Genomic DNA, 17,476 nt, shown 5'->3' with positions numbered 1-17,476 from the left:
AAAAAAGTGAAAAGAAAAACACTGCAAAAAGAATGGTAGCATTTACTGAGTGGAATAGTAGGATTCTTTGGAAAAAATATTTGAAAAGTAGATGAAATTAGTGTAGAAACTGTAAAGCCTTTAGTTATTCTAACAGAGTATGTTAGTTTTGCTTTAGTTTTGGAATTGCGCTCAAGTTTTTTTTTTTGTTTGCTTTTACTCATCAGATTATTTTTTTATGCACATGTATTTTATTTTATTTGGAAAAAAAAGAGGAAGATTTAGACTGTTCTGTTTTTAAACTCTTACAGGGAAAAAGAAAAATCAATTTTCAATGTTTTTCCTCTCTTTATTTCATTATTAGCAATATTATTGTAAATATTAGTAATATGAGGTGTCTGAACTAAAAAAAAAATAAATTGTGTGAGATTCTGGAGTACTTTGTGAAAAGAGGTGAGAGAAAACCGTGACTGTTCCTATCACAAAAGTGTGATTCTAAGTATTGAAGCTCACCTTAAGGTAATCTACAATAATTCTCTTCTGATCTTTCCTGATTATTATTTCCATTTGGTTGCTAAATTTCTTGTGTTGTCCACTTTACCTTTGTTAGTTTTCATTGATAATGTAATGAATTTATCATAGGGTGTAATTTGTGTAAAAATTACAAACATAGTTTTGTAGAAATTTCCATTTTTCTGTGCAATAGAAATACACATGAAAATGCAGCTTTTTGTTTTGCTTTTCTTTCTTTTCTATTTTTTTTCCTTTTATCTAGAATCCCTGGAAATTATATCCACTGCAGCAAGCCACTCAAATAGTGCAATAAGGAAAATGGTAAATTATTCTTGTTTTACTGTTCATTTTTAAAAATACTGTATTTGAGTATTCAGTGAAGCTAGGAGCATGAATTGAACATTTTCCCTAAAATGGAAAAAAATTACTTCTCTGTGTCCAAGTGATTGCTTCTACTCGCCGTATTTATACAGTTCCTGGAGATGATAAACAAAATTTGACAAGTTCCAGGTTCAAATATCTTGGACTCTTAACCTTGTTGCATCTGTTTCTGTTGGTGGAAAAATAATGTTTGTAAAAAATAGTTACCGTTTCCCTACTGTTATCAGACTGACATGATAGGTATAGATTAAGTATTCTGAAATACTTAATTAGTATTTTGAAATTTTGGACAATAAATATGCATGCTCTATATATACCAACATTTTTAAAGACTATCATAATATTTCTTAAAGCTATATCAACTTGATTAATCAATCTGCATGGTTGACTATATATACCAGCTATATATGTATATAAATATATATATATAAAAAATATTTGTTACAAAACTAACATTCTCCAGACTTACACAAGCTCCTGGCATTTCCTTTAAAATGCATTAAGATCAGTGCTGTTAATTAATAAGCTTTGTAATTGTGTTTTCCGTGAACAGGAGAATCTAAAGAAATTGTTAGAGATATATGAGATGCTGGGAGAAGAGGAAGACATTGTGAACCCTTCAAATGAACTAATAAAAGAAGGACAGATCCTTAAACTTGCTGCTCGCAATACATCTGCTCAAGAACGTCACCTTTTCCTTGTGAGTATGATGCTGTCTTTTTGCAAGGGTGGCTGTTTGTCTTTCTAGACTTGAAAGAACTGTGAAAGAGAGAGGCAAATTCTCTTCTAGTTGATGTCAATGAGTAACCCTTCCTCTAATGATATTTGAGCTTGAGCAAACCCATTACTGCTTATAGAAGGGCATGAGAACACTGTTCAGAACTGAACCAGCACCTAACAACTCGTTGTTAAAAAATGTAGGTCCAAACCACTCGTTTTATGTTCTAATATTAAAAAAAAAATAAAAAATAAAAAATGTTACTTACATACAATAAACAATATTGTATTGCCCATGACAATTCCTCTTCACTCAGTGCAGCCCAGGCAAACCAAAAGGTTGGACACTTGTGTTCTAGAGCATGGGAACTTTGTAGTTCTCATAAAACAGAAATGTAGATGCTTGGGATTTCAGACCTGATAGACTGTGTGTCTTGGTGCTTGTGTAAGCCTTATGGTCCTATGGAAACTTGTTGTTATGGCAATTCATCCTCTTGACAGGAGCCCGTTTTTTCTCTTAGGAATAACAGACTACAGCAGTGTGCCCTTAAAGCTCCCTTGGAAAAGGTGCGATGCAGTTCAGTGCTTAACACAAGAGGTGACAAGTTCAAAAGGGATTTGAGTATCTGTTTTTAAAAAATACAGAGAAAATGTGAGGAAAGATGTGAGAGAACTAAATTCATTAGAGCTTATTTAAGAAATATGTTCCTTGGCTGGAAGTTTGGACATTTACATAAGAATGTAAATGTTCTAATATTTAATAAAGGAATATATATTTGTCCTGCTCATGTATTATTTTTTTTTCATGTGATATTGAGGTTTTCTGTGAATAAAAACTGTAAGACCACAGTATTCATTTCTTTTGGAGAAATGACTCATATCCTTGTCTAATAATAGTAGTTGCAAATTCTACAATACTAAGTGATTTGGTAGAGGGTAAAAATGAATTTTAAATGAATTAATAAAGAAGAGCAGAGTTCTTACTGTGCAATTTAGAATAGTTTCTGCAGAACTGAGGCATGTGAATTATTTTTTTAACAAAAGGATTACAGTGGCATAAAATATCCAGTTGGAGCATAGAATCATAGGAAGGGACTTCTAAGATCATGTAGTTTCGACCTCTCTGCTATAGGCAGGGACACCTCCCTCTAGACCAGGCTCCTCAAAGCCCCATCCAGCATGGCCTTGAATGCTTCCAGGGAGGGAGCATCCACAACATATCTGAGCAGCCTGTTCCAGTGTCTCACCACCCTCACACTAAAACTACCCTCTTCCAGTTCACAGCCAATTCCCCTTGTCCTGTTGCTAAGCATAGTAGATAATAAATGTTATGATGACTGCTGTATATACAGAGCAATTATTCTGATAGCTGTTGGTCCTGGCCTTAAATTTTATTTCTGAATCCCATAAAAATATTAGAAAAAAGATGCCTTGCATTACAGTTTTGGTCTCTGCATGTATCAGCTAAGCAGAAAAGAACCCACTTTCCACCTATTTAGTTTAGCTTTGTGACATTGTCTAGTTCTCAGTAGGAACTCGCTGTTTTCTGTGTTTTTGTTAATGTAAGGCTATGTATTTATTTTTTTCCCCAGTTTAACAATATGTTGCTCTACTGCGTCCCCAAATTCAGCTTGGTAGGATCAAAGTTCTCAGTTAGAACCAGAGTTGGCATAGATGGTATGAAGATTATAGAAACTCATAATGAAGAATACCCACACACTTTTCAAGTGTCTGGAAAAGAGCGAACGCTGGAGTTGCAGGCCAGGTAAGAGAAGTCTTTTGCCTTTTTATGGAGGATTAAGTTTTTACATACATAAATTGATCTGATAGATTTGAAAGAAGATAGAATGTGTTTCATCTTAATAGCAGTGTTTTAAAAATAACGTAGGTGGCAAAAAGCATAAATTGTCATTCCAAGATTCTCTTGGAGTGGAAGATGCAGCTACAGCATATAGTGTGTTGCCTTTTCTTGCTGAAATATCCAAGACAGTTGTGCGTGAGCTGCCTGGAAAATTGAGATCAGTGTATGCAAAGGCAAACTGTCTGGCTTCATCAGGAGTTTTGAGACACTGAGTATTAATCTGGGCAGTGCTGCTGCCCTCTGGTACCTGAACCACTTTGGTACAAATGGATCAGTTCAACTCAGGATTCATCCTCCCAGCAAAACTATCTGGTGGGGATATGTTTCCAGGATGTAGCTCTGTGCAGTGGTAGATGGGTACCTACTTTCCTCCGTTCTTCAGATCTGTTTATTTTCCTCTGATTCCAGAGATCAATCTGAAAGACAAGTTCTTTTAGTTCTTGGGTCCTTTCCTTCCAATTGAACTCTTCTAAATGGCACTCTTCCACTTTTTATTATCAGTCCTCTCATCTCTTTCTTGCTGGGTTACCTTTCTATTCCTTCTTTTTGCATTGCTAAGACTAAATTTTCCCTGTCTATGCTACCTTAAATAAAGTAGGACAAGTTTAACATCCACTTAACCTCTTGGAGCTTCCTTAAGGTCTTATTCATAGCGATCAGGATGTAATTGCAACCTGATAAGGATATCTGTGGTGATAGTTCTGTCTCTACACCATACATTTGGGGACAGACTATAGCTTGCTATCAAATTAAAAACTGCAAGATATTTTTCTTCATGGAAAAATACTTAAGAGTAACAGAAGTAAATACAGTTAAGTGTAACAGCACACAACAATTGGCCTACTCTATAATTTAATTTGAAATTCAATACAATAATAAATATTCATTTTAAAAAATGGCAGGAAAAAGCTTTCCATTCAAATCTAGAAGACTTCTGGAATAAAGTTCTTTTTGCTCTCAGTCACTTCCATTATCAATTGATGCATGTTTTTTTGCTAAGTATTTGGCAAGCAGTTATGCCACATATCTACTTCAGTGGTGTAAAATGGCATCTTGTTGTACCAATTGTGAAGTACTTTTTATTTGGAAGAAGAAAGCTACAACAAAGTAAGATTATTTTGGTATGTTTCCCAAATTATCAGTAATTTAGGTTATTGCATTAGTTTGAGAAGTACCCATCTTTATTTTTTGTATTATGAACATTTTTAGAATGCATTAAATGTGTACAAAATTATGGGAAAAAAAAAAAGTATTGACTGAAATCTTATTAAAGTAGGTTATTCAAGTCTTGGTTAATATATGAGTATTTTGTGTACTCTATGCCTTAATATCCCCAATTCAGGAGTTTCATCAACTTTGTTATGTTTAGTTTACCTTTGGAATTTTCTTTACTGGTATGCTTTTATTTATTTATTTTTCAGAATACTATCTGAGGGTATTTTCCATCAGTAGTTTTAAATAGCTGGTAAATTATTTCTTTGAGAGGTTGCTAATCTGGTATGATGTTCAATAGCTCGGCTTTTGTTTTTTTAGCGTAAGCAGGGAAGGAGAACTATTTTGTCTAAGACAGTTTTTCTCCCTGATGTATGGATGGTAGGTGGAAATGGGAAATACTTGTTAAGGATTCTACTACCTAACAAATTGCAGTAATATTGGAAAACAATGCGTGAATGAAGAGTTATTTTTATTGCGGTGTTGTTAAAGTTGCCTTTTCACGTCCTTCATAGCAATCCATTACAAACTGAGATTTTGTACATCAGACATTATATGGCTACAGCAGTATTTTTTCCACATTGTTGCCCAGGTTGACCATCGCTTTCAAAGAGAGAGATATATTTTGGTGCTAATTCTCATCTTTATGACTTAAAGCTTGTGGATAAACTGTATTATTTACCATCGCTGTCCAGCAGTTTCTAATGGTGCTACTATTTTAAAATAAGTAACTTTTCTAAAGATTTGAATGTCAAAGTCCTATTGATGTATTTTAAAGAGAAATCTATCATACAAGGTTGGAGTTTAATATATTTCCTCTATCTAATCTGTCTCATCTGTATGTTTTATCTGTACTTACTATTAAGTCATCTGTAGTCCATCCAAACATTAAAAAGGAAAAGTCAGCGATCTGATTCATAACATTGAAGAGTTTGCTTTTATTTCCATTGGATATTTTTATTGCCACTGTAGAAAAATTTAAACAAAGCAACAAAAGCAGTAAGAATTATTTTCTGTAGGATAAAATCTGGTAGATAAATATACAGGAGAAACGTGTGTTGATGTGAACTTAGTAGTGCACGAAATGAGAGAACAAAATACACCTACACGTAAATAGTTTGCATTTTTCTTCCCTTCCTTTCTGTCCTGCTCTTTAAAAAACAAAAGAAGTAATCAACAATGGGAATACTAGTCTTTGTGAGTTGTTCTGTTTGTCTGTTTTAGTTGGACAGTTAATTAGCAGTGTTATCGTATTTTGAATTAATGAAAATTAATTCAGATTCTTGGCTTTTGCAGGAAGTTGCTGATAGTGAAATAATGTTTTCTGAACTAGTTTTGGACTAATGTGTCAAATATTTCTTTTAGTTCTGAACAAGACAAGGAAGAATGGATAAAGGTAAACCCTTCTACTTTTTTTTTTAAATGCATTTTCACTGAGGCAATCACAAAGCCTCAAAAATCAAAAATATTCGTATTCTCTGGCTGTAGTTTCCTTCTGCTAATCAATAAATGGTCAGAATGCAGACTGTCCATTAGAAGTGTAATGTATTTTGAGAAGTTTTTCCATTGTTTCCCTAGGCGCTTCAGAATACCATAGAAGCTTTTCAGCAGAGGAATGAAACTTTCAGAAATGCTATTGCTAAGGAATATGAAGACATGCCCGTGGAGGTTTCTGTAAGTTGCTTTTATTCCTTTGTAACCCTATTAGTGCCCATTTTGTTCTTCAGTAGCTGGAAAAAAAATAGAATAAATCAGAAGCAGCTTTGTTTTCCAACTAATCATCCTTAGAGCAAAAGAAGTACAAAGTAGTCATTTTGCTCGTAATTGTTTTTCTTCATAATGCCAAATCTTACAAATGAGTCTTTTTTTATTTTTCCCCTTGAAATGCATAACAGAGTATCCTTTCATTCATGCATAATCGTTTTTGACTGTGCTCTTTGTTATTTCTTGTATAGATTTCAAAATGCATCTAGAACTGTGTTTTGCCATTTCCGTTCCAGAGGAAGAGAATAATTATTTTCTCCATTAAAATTTCTGTACAACTGTTTTTTTTTTGTTTTTTAATCCTTCCATCCTTCCCCTGCCCTCTTCAGAACGCTGAGCTTGGGAAGAGAGCGCCAAGGTGGATCCGAGACAATGAAGTAACCATGTGCATGAAATGCAAGGAGCCCTTCAATGCACTGACAAGAAGGCGGCACCACTGCCGAGCGTGTGGACATGTAAGTACAAAACTGCTGTAGGTGAGCTGGCTTAGAAATGGCTCTGAGCACTCAGCTGACTTCTGGTGGCTGGCTGTTACACTGCAGTTTGTTACTGCGCTTGTGACTGAAAGGAGAATCTGTGGATAGCACCACAAAGAATCTTCTGTCCAAGTTAGTTGGCATAGCAAATTTGAAAGTAATTCGCAGCAGAGGAAGATGTGCATTTGTGGAAAACATCCTGAGTGCCTGTAAAAACTGTGCTGTGTTACTTCTGAGTGGCCTCCACTGATCTCAGCAGGTTGAAGATTGTTTAAATAGCATAAACGTGCATTACTCTGACAGCACTGGCTGCCTCCTGTTCCTATTTTGTACCACCTCTCTCTTATTTGCAAGCAGATCATGAAGTGGTGCTGTTAAAACATTTTCTTTGGGAAGTCTTAGAGCTTTTACCAGCTGATTTCAGTGTTCAATTCTGTGAACATATCTGAAGTGTAAGAGAAGGATAAGGTGGGAAGAAGAGAGTATTACTGCCATTTTCCATATGTGAGGCTACAATAACACATCACATTAAAGTAATTAAACAACAGTGATATGACGTAAGAGTTTTTAGAAGTTAATTAAAGAGCAAACATCTTGTGCTTGTTTTGTTTTGTTTTTTTTCTTGCTAGGCAGCAGCTGTTCCTTTCTCCAGTAGATGGTAGTGCAAGCCCAGGTTTCATTTTTTTTACATAGGTTGTCTTGTATGGCTTCTTTCTAATGTTCATACGTTATGTGAAGGCTTATTGCATTCACAGCTCTGCTTTTCTTCTTTGCTGAACACTAGAGACTTATTCAGAAGCTCGAAATTATTGATTACACAGTTGTCATCTGTTTTATTGCTTCCCAGATTGTTCTATCTTAACACTCCTCCATAATCTGAAGATCACCTTTACCTTTATTTCCCCTTTGGAGTTTGGACTCTTACTTGAGTTCTATCACATCTCCTTCCATTTTAATTTTAGAATACATTCCTATTGGGAATTGTTTTGGGTCAGTGAAAGTGTCTTTCCAGAAGTGAATAACTGGAAACAAAACCGAGTGTTCTCTATGGATACTGGCTGAAGGTAGTTAGCTAGATTACTACTACAGATCCTTGACTCTTCATAAAATTGTGTTCAGGTCTTTGGGTTGGTCAAGTCCACTCATCTACCTTACTTTGCTGAATTGGCTCTTCTCACTGTTTTATGCAGGGCATCTTTTTCAGCTGAAAGAACATTCCTGTAGGAAAATACTTCTAATGAAAGAATTTCCTTCAGATCTTTTTGCATTTCAATTTTCTTAAATATTTATTCGAAAGAAATATCAGCAGTGTAACATTTACTTACTTATGAATTTACTTACTACTTAGTATTATTATTACTACTACTTATTACTCATGAACAGATTCTGAAACTGTAAGTTCAGTGTTTATTAACAGGTTAAAAATTATACATTTCTGATGAATTTTAATTTTTTTCTCTCTTGAAGTACATCCCAGTTATGCATTTCTGGGGTTATGTGGAAAACAAAATGGTGACTGTACCGTTTCAGGTTAATATGTAAAGAAAATGGGAGACTCTTCCTGCAGCATAGCTCATCCTATATTCTAATTCTATTCCTATCTTTAGTTTACAGGTATAATTGAAAGACTATGAGGATTTTGTACAGAGTTGTAATGTAAATAGTGAAGAACACTTCTAGTTAAGAATCAGTGGCACCAATTTGGAAAAATACTATTTTCAATTAAACTATTTATGACATAATAGCCATTATCTTTTTCTTCATAATTGAGCAATACATTGCTATTAGATATAATAATATTAATTTCTAATTAAATTGTTTTCATGAAATTTTAAAATACTTACAATTTATATGTCTGCTTATCTTTTTTTTTGTTTGTTTCTAAGGTGGTTTGCTGGAAATGTTCTGATTATAAGGCACATCTTGAGTACGATGGCAATAAATTGAATAAAGTTTGTAAGGACTGCTATCATGTTATAATTGGTTGTACTGACAGCGAGGAAAAGAAGAAGAAAGGCATCTTGGAGGTATGTAATGTAAAAAATATCGCATGTGGTATCATTCTTGTGGGGCTTTTTTGTGTTTGAGAGAAATAAAAAACACATGAATCAAATTGATCTCATCTGATGGGTTATTTGTTTCACCATTCATCTGTCACAATTCTGCTACAGGACTCCAGTAGAGCACTAAATAGTCAAGAGACTGCTGTTTCTTGGCATGGTGGCTTTTTAAGGTAGATGAAGAAACAACTGTCTGCATGCTGTTTCTCATGACAACAAAGTGACTGACTACCCTGTGGCAGCACTCAGACTGCATCATTACTGGGAGGGAAAGGAATGGAGCTGAGGAAGTATTAGCATGTAGTCATTTTGTGTTCTTGCTATTCTTCTCGGCATCAACATTTAACCTGAGAAGCGTGTCATCCTGACCTCAGATTTTGGGCAATTCTCCTAATGTTCTGTCTAGAATTAATGCTTGCTTTCTTATGTTATCTTTAGAATGCATTTGCATTAGATCTTGCCATAGCATTTTGTTGCTGAAATAGAGTGGTTATCCCATTGGATAGTCAGTAGCATTTCAATGCCTCACATGAAGTTACCTTAGAAATAAAACCTCGTTGTGGATACTAAGATACAGAGAAAGGCTTGCAGTAGGAGGAAAAATATTTAGATATCTATAAGTGTGTAATCCAAAATTACTGGTGAAAGAAGGAACAGATTTATGTGCATTAGAGAGTACATTTTGTGACCCTGTGTATGTAATACTTATACAATCTCCATAAGTCAGGTCATTCATTCATTATCTTACTTGCTCAAGCTCTTTTGCTGCTATTATCCAAGCTGTGTTATGACTCGTGGTGTATTTCAGCCTTTCTGTTCTGTGGGTTTTAGCTTTTATTAATGAAAGCTTACCTTCCTCTTCATGCTTTATGCTGTCCTAGATTGAATCTGCTGAAGTCTCTGGAAATAGTGTCATATGTAGCTTTCTTCAGTACATGGAAAAATCAAAGCCCTGGCAGAAAGCATGGTGTGTTATACCTAAACAGGAAGCTGTCGTCCTGTACATGTATGGTGCTCCACAGGTAAGCCAAGAGGAAATAGAAAAGCTTTTAGTAATTACTGACATTGACATCTGAGGAAGAGAAATCAGATACCTTGGTAACGGAGGAAAGATGCAAGTGTTTTTATCAGCTGGTGTAGTAAATGAAACGCAGCAGGCAGGCAAATTAATTGGCTGTTTCTAATCAGGTACTTCTCCTTCTTCTTAGGATGTTAAAGCTCTGGCTACTATTCCACTTCTGGGCTATACGGTGGATGACACCCCAAGAAGTGCTGACCTCCCACACAGCTTCAAACTGACCCAGTCGAAGTCTGTGCACAGTTTTGCTGCAGACAATGAGGAACTAAAACAGAAATGGTTAAAAGTTATCCATTTAGCTGTCAAAGGTGAGACATCAGAATGTCAGAATGAACTGCAAGTGAATTTAGAAGAACAACCCGAATCTTCTAAAACATCTGAATGCTGAAGCTCAAGAACACGTGGTATTTTTTAAAAATTCAACTGAATTTGTGGTTAACCTTTGAGGAAGGTTAACCTCTTAACCTTTCTTTGCTCAATCAAACAAAAAGAAAAAAACAAAAACAGAACTTCTTACTACCATATATGTCTTAGCACTTTATGTTTGGGAAAAATTCTGGTCTTTCTTAGGGATTTCTTTCTTATATTTATGTTCTGTCAAGAAGAGTGATGTACAGGTCCATTTCAGAGACTTTTTAAAAATGTGAATACTATTAAGAATACCTTCTAACTTTACCGTACTACTTATTGATTGTGATGCAGATTTTCTTTTTGAAAGTTGCTATTTGATTCATGTTTGCTACTATCATCATGAGTGCAAATATTGAAGCTTCCTGCTTACGTATTAGGAGTTGCAACAGGATAAAAGATATACCTCCACATTGCCAAAATAGATCTGTAGTTAAATATACAGGGATAGTTTGGTTTAATGTAAGTAGTTTGTAGGTTGAATTCTGTACATATGTTGTATTCATTTGTTTCTTTTTAATTAAAATAATGCAAATTGCTTTTACAGGTATACTGGCTTTTAAAGTTTCAGTTTATCAAGAAAACAATATAATGATTTTCAGTCTAGAAAGGAATACATAAAAGATGAGAAGTATATAATATATGTACAGTATTAAAATGTACAATATTCGATTTTTGCTCTTATTTCCTGAGACTGGGTTTCCTGTTAATGAATAATTTATTTAAAAAGCATGTTTTCTATTTGAAATTAAACTGTCCTAAATTAGCAAATACTGTTCAGTGATTTGTTTTAATAGCTGACACTTAATGATCTTGATATTTTTATGCATTAAAAAAAAAATAGCAGTAACATAAGTGGCATGCAATGGACAAATAAGTTCCAGTTGTGTTTAAAGGAGTAGTCATTTTTCTTCAGTGTCCTACCACTGTTATCTTATAAGAGTGCAGTAGTTAATTACTAAAATGCAGTATGCAGATTAAGATAATCAACAGATTCTATTAATCTTCTGGGAACAGGTATTTTTGTTACTACGGTTATTGGGACAAAATAACATTTTGAACCTAAATATTGTGATTTTTTTTTTGCAGAAGATTACATACTATTTATGACAGCAGTCTCCAATGACTGCTGTTGTATTATGGAGACTGCTTTAAATGCATTTAGTATGAAATATGAGCCTGCAAATCTTGAGGAAGGGAATTATATAAGTACATATTCTGCAATCAGCTTATCAAGAGAGCATCCAGAAGTGTTACTTCTCAGTATAACTGCTGTCCATATTTTAAAACATAGAAGCTGAAGAGCTCAGGCTTAAGTCCAGTTTTGTTGGTAACATGAGGGCAGATTTCAGTTATCACTTCCTATAATGAAATTTCCAAATGAACTATTTGACTCCCACTTTACTCTCTTCAACACTAGAAAAAAATACTCATTTTACTTAGCACTTAACAAAGGATTGTTAGAATAAACTTTGTTTTTGGCATTGTACATACCTGAGTACACAGTGCTTGCCATTTTTCAGTAAGAAAGTCACAACTTCATGTTAGTGGGCTGGATTTTGCTCTCACTGCACAAATCCAAAATTTACAATGGCTTTTAGACTTCAAAGCTTTACACTAGTGTTGGTAATAATCAGGGCATGGCATTGCAGGGCACTAATTCTGCTGCTTACTGTGCATGTCAGTTCTGAATTCTTCCTTGGGTGTTCCACCTGCAGGTTACTGTCTTTGTAACCCTAGTATTGCTTTTATCTGAAGCGCAGGCTCTTCTGTAATTCTTTGCGAGGTGCTAAGTTACTTCTACTTCCAGCCGTATTCACCTCTAGTTATGGGCAGTTTAAGGTGGTTAGGGTTTGTGTTGGTAAGTTCCATCAAATCTTCACTTGGGTCTCTGTAGCACGTGTTGTGTATACCTTGGCAAGAGACAGGCAGGGAGAGCTCTCCATGGTCTTAGAAAGGGGATATCTCCTGAAAGAGTCTCCAATGCACATGTGGGATCTGCGGGGTCACCTTTTTATCCAACCTCATGTATAAAAACATCACTTCCCTCATTCAAGTTGTGGAGGGGTGAATCTACCTGAAAAGAGACCCTTATCTTAAAAGATAAGACGGACTGAATTATACTCAATATGATGAAACAATTGCAATCATTTACTACATTCTGTATTTTGAGATCTTGCAAATTTAATTCTGAGCCAAGTAGGAAGACCCATTTCCAGTGAAATAATTAGGAGAACATTAGAAGCAGCAATTTCTGGAATGCTTTATTTTTATAGTGGTATTGAGTATCTGAAACTGCTTCAGTGATTTCAGCATATCCCAGATTAAGCTCTGCATGTGGACATAATGTGGAATTAAATTAGCATTATTATTATATTATTAGCAGTAGTTACTTATTTGGAATTTAGCTTCATGTTCTATTTCAACAATTAAAGTTTATACAGTGGAATATTTTATTTACCCTAGCAAAAACTCCTTCATGTTCTCTTAATTGCTTGGTCAGAATTACTACATCCTGACTGAGAAGATAACAGCACACAAATGGGTGGTTCTCTATGTATGAGAAGTTGCTTCTAGATTTAACCACCTTACCACTTTTATGCCATTCTCCACAGATGAGCTCCCTCCCTACGCTATCCAAAGCTTGTTCTTATAACTGCAAAGGGAAACATGTTAAGTAGTAAGCACTGTGGCTTAAGTGTCATGACCAAAGCAGTCAAAGCCATCGTTCTGATACGGTGTAGGCTGTTCCCATTTCAGCTGGTTGTTATTTTTTTAAGTATTTATTAGCGTGAAACTATGCGTGTGAGGAGAATACAACGTAACTGAGCATTCATTCATAATACATGAATGTATGTGAGTCACTCTGCTGCATTATTTAAACTTTGTCATTCTCGTGTTCAGGAAATGCTCACTTCTACCTAAGAGTGATCAGCCTACAGTGCAATTAGAAACAGATGAAGCAATTTTGTGTGATTTGTCTGTGTTCAAACACAAATTTTTACCATGATATTCGTTTGGAGCATATTATATTTTCAAAATGATATGATATTTTTCACCCAGTTATGGAAAGATAATATATTATGATGTCTACATCATTCTTCCAGGTCCTATAAAAATTGTTTTTGGTATCAGGCAGTTGTGCTTAGTTGAAGAGCTGCTGTAAAACTGATAGCATCTAGTACTTTCAGATCACTTTACATTGAATAGTTCTGTTTATTCCAAAAGGTGTTTAATTTTTATGTATAAAACAGATATGAGAATAAAAAAACATTATCTTCTATTTGGAGCAGAATATTAAACTGTTTAAATGCATGTAATATAGTAGCACCTTTTTATGCAAAACCATCTTGAAGTGCTTTATCAATCTTCTCTAAATCCCTTTTATATATAAGAGGCTTATTATTCTTCACATGTTTAAAATATGGATAAAACTAAGGCATGGGTTAAATGTAGAATAAATACACTACCACTTGCATAAGTTTTAGTTGAGGTTAAGAATAGACGTATATTCTAAAGAGCTCTGAGTGGAGTCAAGAGAAAAAAAGATAAATATATATACATTTTTTAAATGTCTGGAAAGAATGTGGAAGCATCTGACAGATTCTTGGGGATTCATTGTGTTTTCGTTTTTTGTTTCTTCTTTTAAGTACTTCTCACCATACAACTAGTATAATAACTGCTTTTCATATTGTGATTAGATAAAATGAACAAATGGCAGTGGTTCCTTATACTGAAGAAGGGGATTTCAAGCAAACAAGTAGGCATTCCACATAGAAATAATTCTGAGTAATTAATAAAGAGCTTTATCTGTAGATACATTTTGAAATCCTTAACGGGTGTAAACTACCATATATCTTAAATACACATGAAATCTACCTACTATTTTATAAAGACGTAGCTGGAAAATCAGTATTACTCCACTTTAAGACCTGCTGACTTCCTATGTCTCATCTGGAATCACAGTGCTCAGCTGAACTTCTGAGGGGTTTCACTTGGAGACAGTTGGTGTAGGAGTGAGTAGAGACAGATGTTGATCTGAAAGTGATTCGAATAAAGAAAGAATTTTGTGGCAGACGTAACTATCCTTAAGATAAATCCATCGGTAAAAGGGAGATCAGTCTTAATCTGTGGTGTACTCTTATTTGGAATTTGAACCTTAATATATGATGTTTTCTCTTCATTCTGTGGCCCTATTGGTATGAGGAATGCACCCATAGCTGACCTACTGGGCTGTAGTGAAACATGTGTCTTGGATGAGTTTTAATCTGCTAGTCAGATTGCTTCTAAATTCCTTTTCCACTAACAGATCATAATAGTAACTTATTGTCTGTGAATGTATACATACATACACATCTGTATCTGTGTGTATATGTATATATATATGTGTGTGTATGTAATGTTTGAGACTATTGTTCATACGACCTGCTTCAAGGAGTATTTTACAATCAGAAACGCACTGTGCTGCATTCAAAGTATAATTGACTATATTGATTGTGTTGAGCATGCTTTTCAGGAGAAAAAATTAACAGAATTAGACCTCCTTCTATGGCACGATTACTATTTCCAACTGCATAAAACCAAAACAGACTAAATCCAGTAATGCATTCAGGCTGCTTCCTGTAAAACTTCATGATTACAATTAGGCCCAGATTCATCCATGGCATTTTGCTTTCATCCCTTCATCCTAACACAAGAGAATATAGAACTTATTTTCTCTGCACTAAAATTTCAGCAGATTTCCATCAACAAAACATATTTTAAGCCCCTGCATAACACCAACCTACTTTGCTCTGTAGTTCATCCTATGTAGATTCATTAACTATGGTAAAAGCATTCAGAACAAGTGGAGGAATTGGTTCAAAGCATTTTTGCAATAATGTGCCCTAAGAATTCTAAGAAAGAAGTCAGATTTGTTGGATACGGGGAATTGTTTGCAATAGAAATACTGTTGTGTTTTGGTTTTTGTTTTTTTTTTTCAATTAGCACATTCCCTGTTCTGCAGCCCTCGAGGCAGATTAATACATTAATTTTAGTGGGAGCTGGATCAGCTGTAATGTGACATGAGAATTACAGGCTATGCATTGTAATTCCCCTTTATTATGAAAACATTATTTCTGATTTTAATTGAGAGACACTTTTTGTTTGTAAAAATAGTAATATTTGGAAGAGGTGTAAATTTATTCTGGTTTTGCAAATAAACTGAAGAATATTTAAAAGGTGAGATTTAAATGACGTTCAAAGTTGTGCAAATGTGGTCATTTTTATGGTCAAAAATATATGAATGTAAAATAATTGCAGATATTGTATATACTTTCTGTAATATATGTATATTTGGTTTTAAGGTGAGTGGAGAATTGTAAAAAGTAAGCACTTTAATTTCCATTGAATAATTAGAAAAAAAAAATCCTGTAAAATAAAAGCATCATTCAATAAGTATTGTTGGCTGATTCTTTTTTGTTGTTCTCGTGGTTGGTTGCTTTTGTCCACCTACTGTTTATTTTTCCCGCTGATGAAAACAGCATTTCCAGTTGTGCAGGTGCTGGTGAGGAGCTATGTTTGGGAACAGCATTGCCTAATTTGCCAAAATACAACCAAAGGAGTGAAAGATATATATTCCAAATACACAAAGGGCTGTGTATAATCCTGTGACATCTTAGACTGGGAAGACAAAGATGTTGCCTCAGCAACCCTTTACAGTTTACATCCAAAGCTGTTTAATGGCAATAATAATGTTCTTTTCTATGATGGGGATGCTTTGAGAGTACTTTATGAGCAACCCAGTCCAGGAAAGTTCAGTGTGGCCCCATAGCACTCTTAGTGTTTCTCAAGCCCTGCTCTGAACAAAAGGGAGAAAGAAGGCATTGAGCAGTTGTTCAGTGTAATCTCTTGGGCACTGAGTTCAAGTAGAGTGAGGCAAAAGCAATCCATTAATTAGCAGGACTGTGATCCTAAGCACAGACAACTTAGATTCTTTGAATTCACTCACTGGCTGAGCACACGTTCTGCCAGCTGAAGGCCTATTTAACGGCGGCTGCTTCTTTTCTAAGAGTGACTTAACAGAACCATCTGTTGTAGCCTCCATTTCCATTATCTGTGTGCAGAGTGAACCTGTTCTGATTGCATCTGATTCATTGTTGAGTTCTGCAGTTGGGTACAGTGGTTCAGAAAGATTTCCCTAAAATTAAAGTGGAATGTTAATGGTGTTAATTTGTTAGTTCCTGTCTGGAATGAGTTGAGCACAAGAATTTGTTTAGCCTCTGTTTTTTCTTCTGTTTGCAAACACCAGAACAAATTCGTATTTGAACCACCTAAGGTAAGCCTTCCCTCTCTTCTTACATATTTTTATCAGTAATTTCTCTGACTTCCTGTTCCTTTGTGATAAACTCTGTTTTAAAACCATTGTTGAACCATTGTTCCTCGGGTTAAACAGAATGCAGTGTGTTCTACATGGAGACAAAAAGAACAGAATTTTCCTTAAAATGTACTTTAATGAGAAAATAATGCTAACATTCAGATAACAGGAAAACCATAATCATAACTCCTAATTAATTCCTTTATACTGACAGGCTTAGTAAGCACTGATATGTCTACTTCATAGTAAACTGTTCAGGAATCTTATCAAGCACGGGGTCGGTACGGACAGCAGACTTTGTCTCCCCTGAGTCAAGGTAAGAGCTTGACCAATACTGCCTCAATCCCAAGAAAATTCGGTGGGAATGTGTGAGTGCTTCCTGACATGGGAGCCCCTGGTAAACAGAATAAAACTGTTTTTCATTTTAAAGAGATTGGTCTGAAAGGTGTTGTGGTGTCTCTAATGAACAAGAGGAAGGATCTTATGATTAACACTCTTACATCTGCTTCCTTGGCTCTACACACCAGACAACTCTGACAGTTTTTTCCCTGTCAGACCCAGTTCATGTGGTAAACCAGGATACGCCCAACAGAGTTTATATGCCTAAGATCTAATCCATGATTGTATTCCATATCTGTTTTAAAACATAGTGTTCAGGTGTCATGAGCAGAC

At 35.0% G+C, this 17,476-nt stretch overlaps 1 protein-coding gene across 6 annotated transcripts in view; it reads left to right on the top strand.

Moving 5' to 3' along the window:
* Nucleotides 1-15,888, top strand: part of FGD4 (FYVE, RhoGEF and PH domain containing 4) — a 115,826-nt gene extending 99,938 nt beyond the window's left edge. For all 6 annotated transcript variants that reach the window (XM_085229338.1, XM_085229347.1, XM_085229370.1 and 3 more), the window contains 9 exons: nt 755-813; nt 1,427-1,573; nt 3,183-3,355; nt 6,029-6,059; nt 6,242-6,337; nt 6,757-6,882; nt 8,790-8,930; nt 9,845-9,985; nt 10,172-15,888. In XM_085229338.1, coding sequence (XP_085085464.1) covers nt 755-813; nt 1,427-1,573; nt 3,183-3,355; nt 6,029-6,059; nt 6,242-6,337; nt 6,757-6,882; nt 8,790-8,930; nt 9,845-9,985; nt 10,172-10,429 — 1,172 coding nt within the window. In that variant the 3' untranslated portion in view covers nt 10,430-15,888. The remainder of the gene's footprint in view (nt 1-754; nt 814-1,426; nt 1,574-3,182; nt 3,356-6,028; nt 6,060-6,241; nt 6,338-6,756; nt 6,883-8,789; nt 8,931-9,844; nt 9,986-10,171) is intronic.
* The last annotated feature ends 1,588 nt before the right edge of the window (nt 15,889-17,476 follow it).

This window comes from Meleagris gallopavo, chromosome 1, assembly GCF_905368555.1.
Source record: "Meleagris gallopavo chromosome 1, MGAL_WU_HG_1.1, whole genome shotgun sequence".
In the NCBI taxonomy this organism is placed as follows: Eukaryota; Metazoa; Chordata; class Aves; order Galliformes; family Phasianidae; genus Meleagris; species Meleagris gallopavo.
The sequence above is the reverse complement of the archived record's forward strand: the minus strand, read 5'-3'. Positions and strand labels throughout refer to the sequence as shown.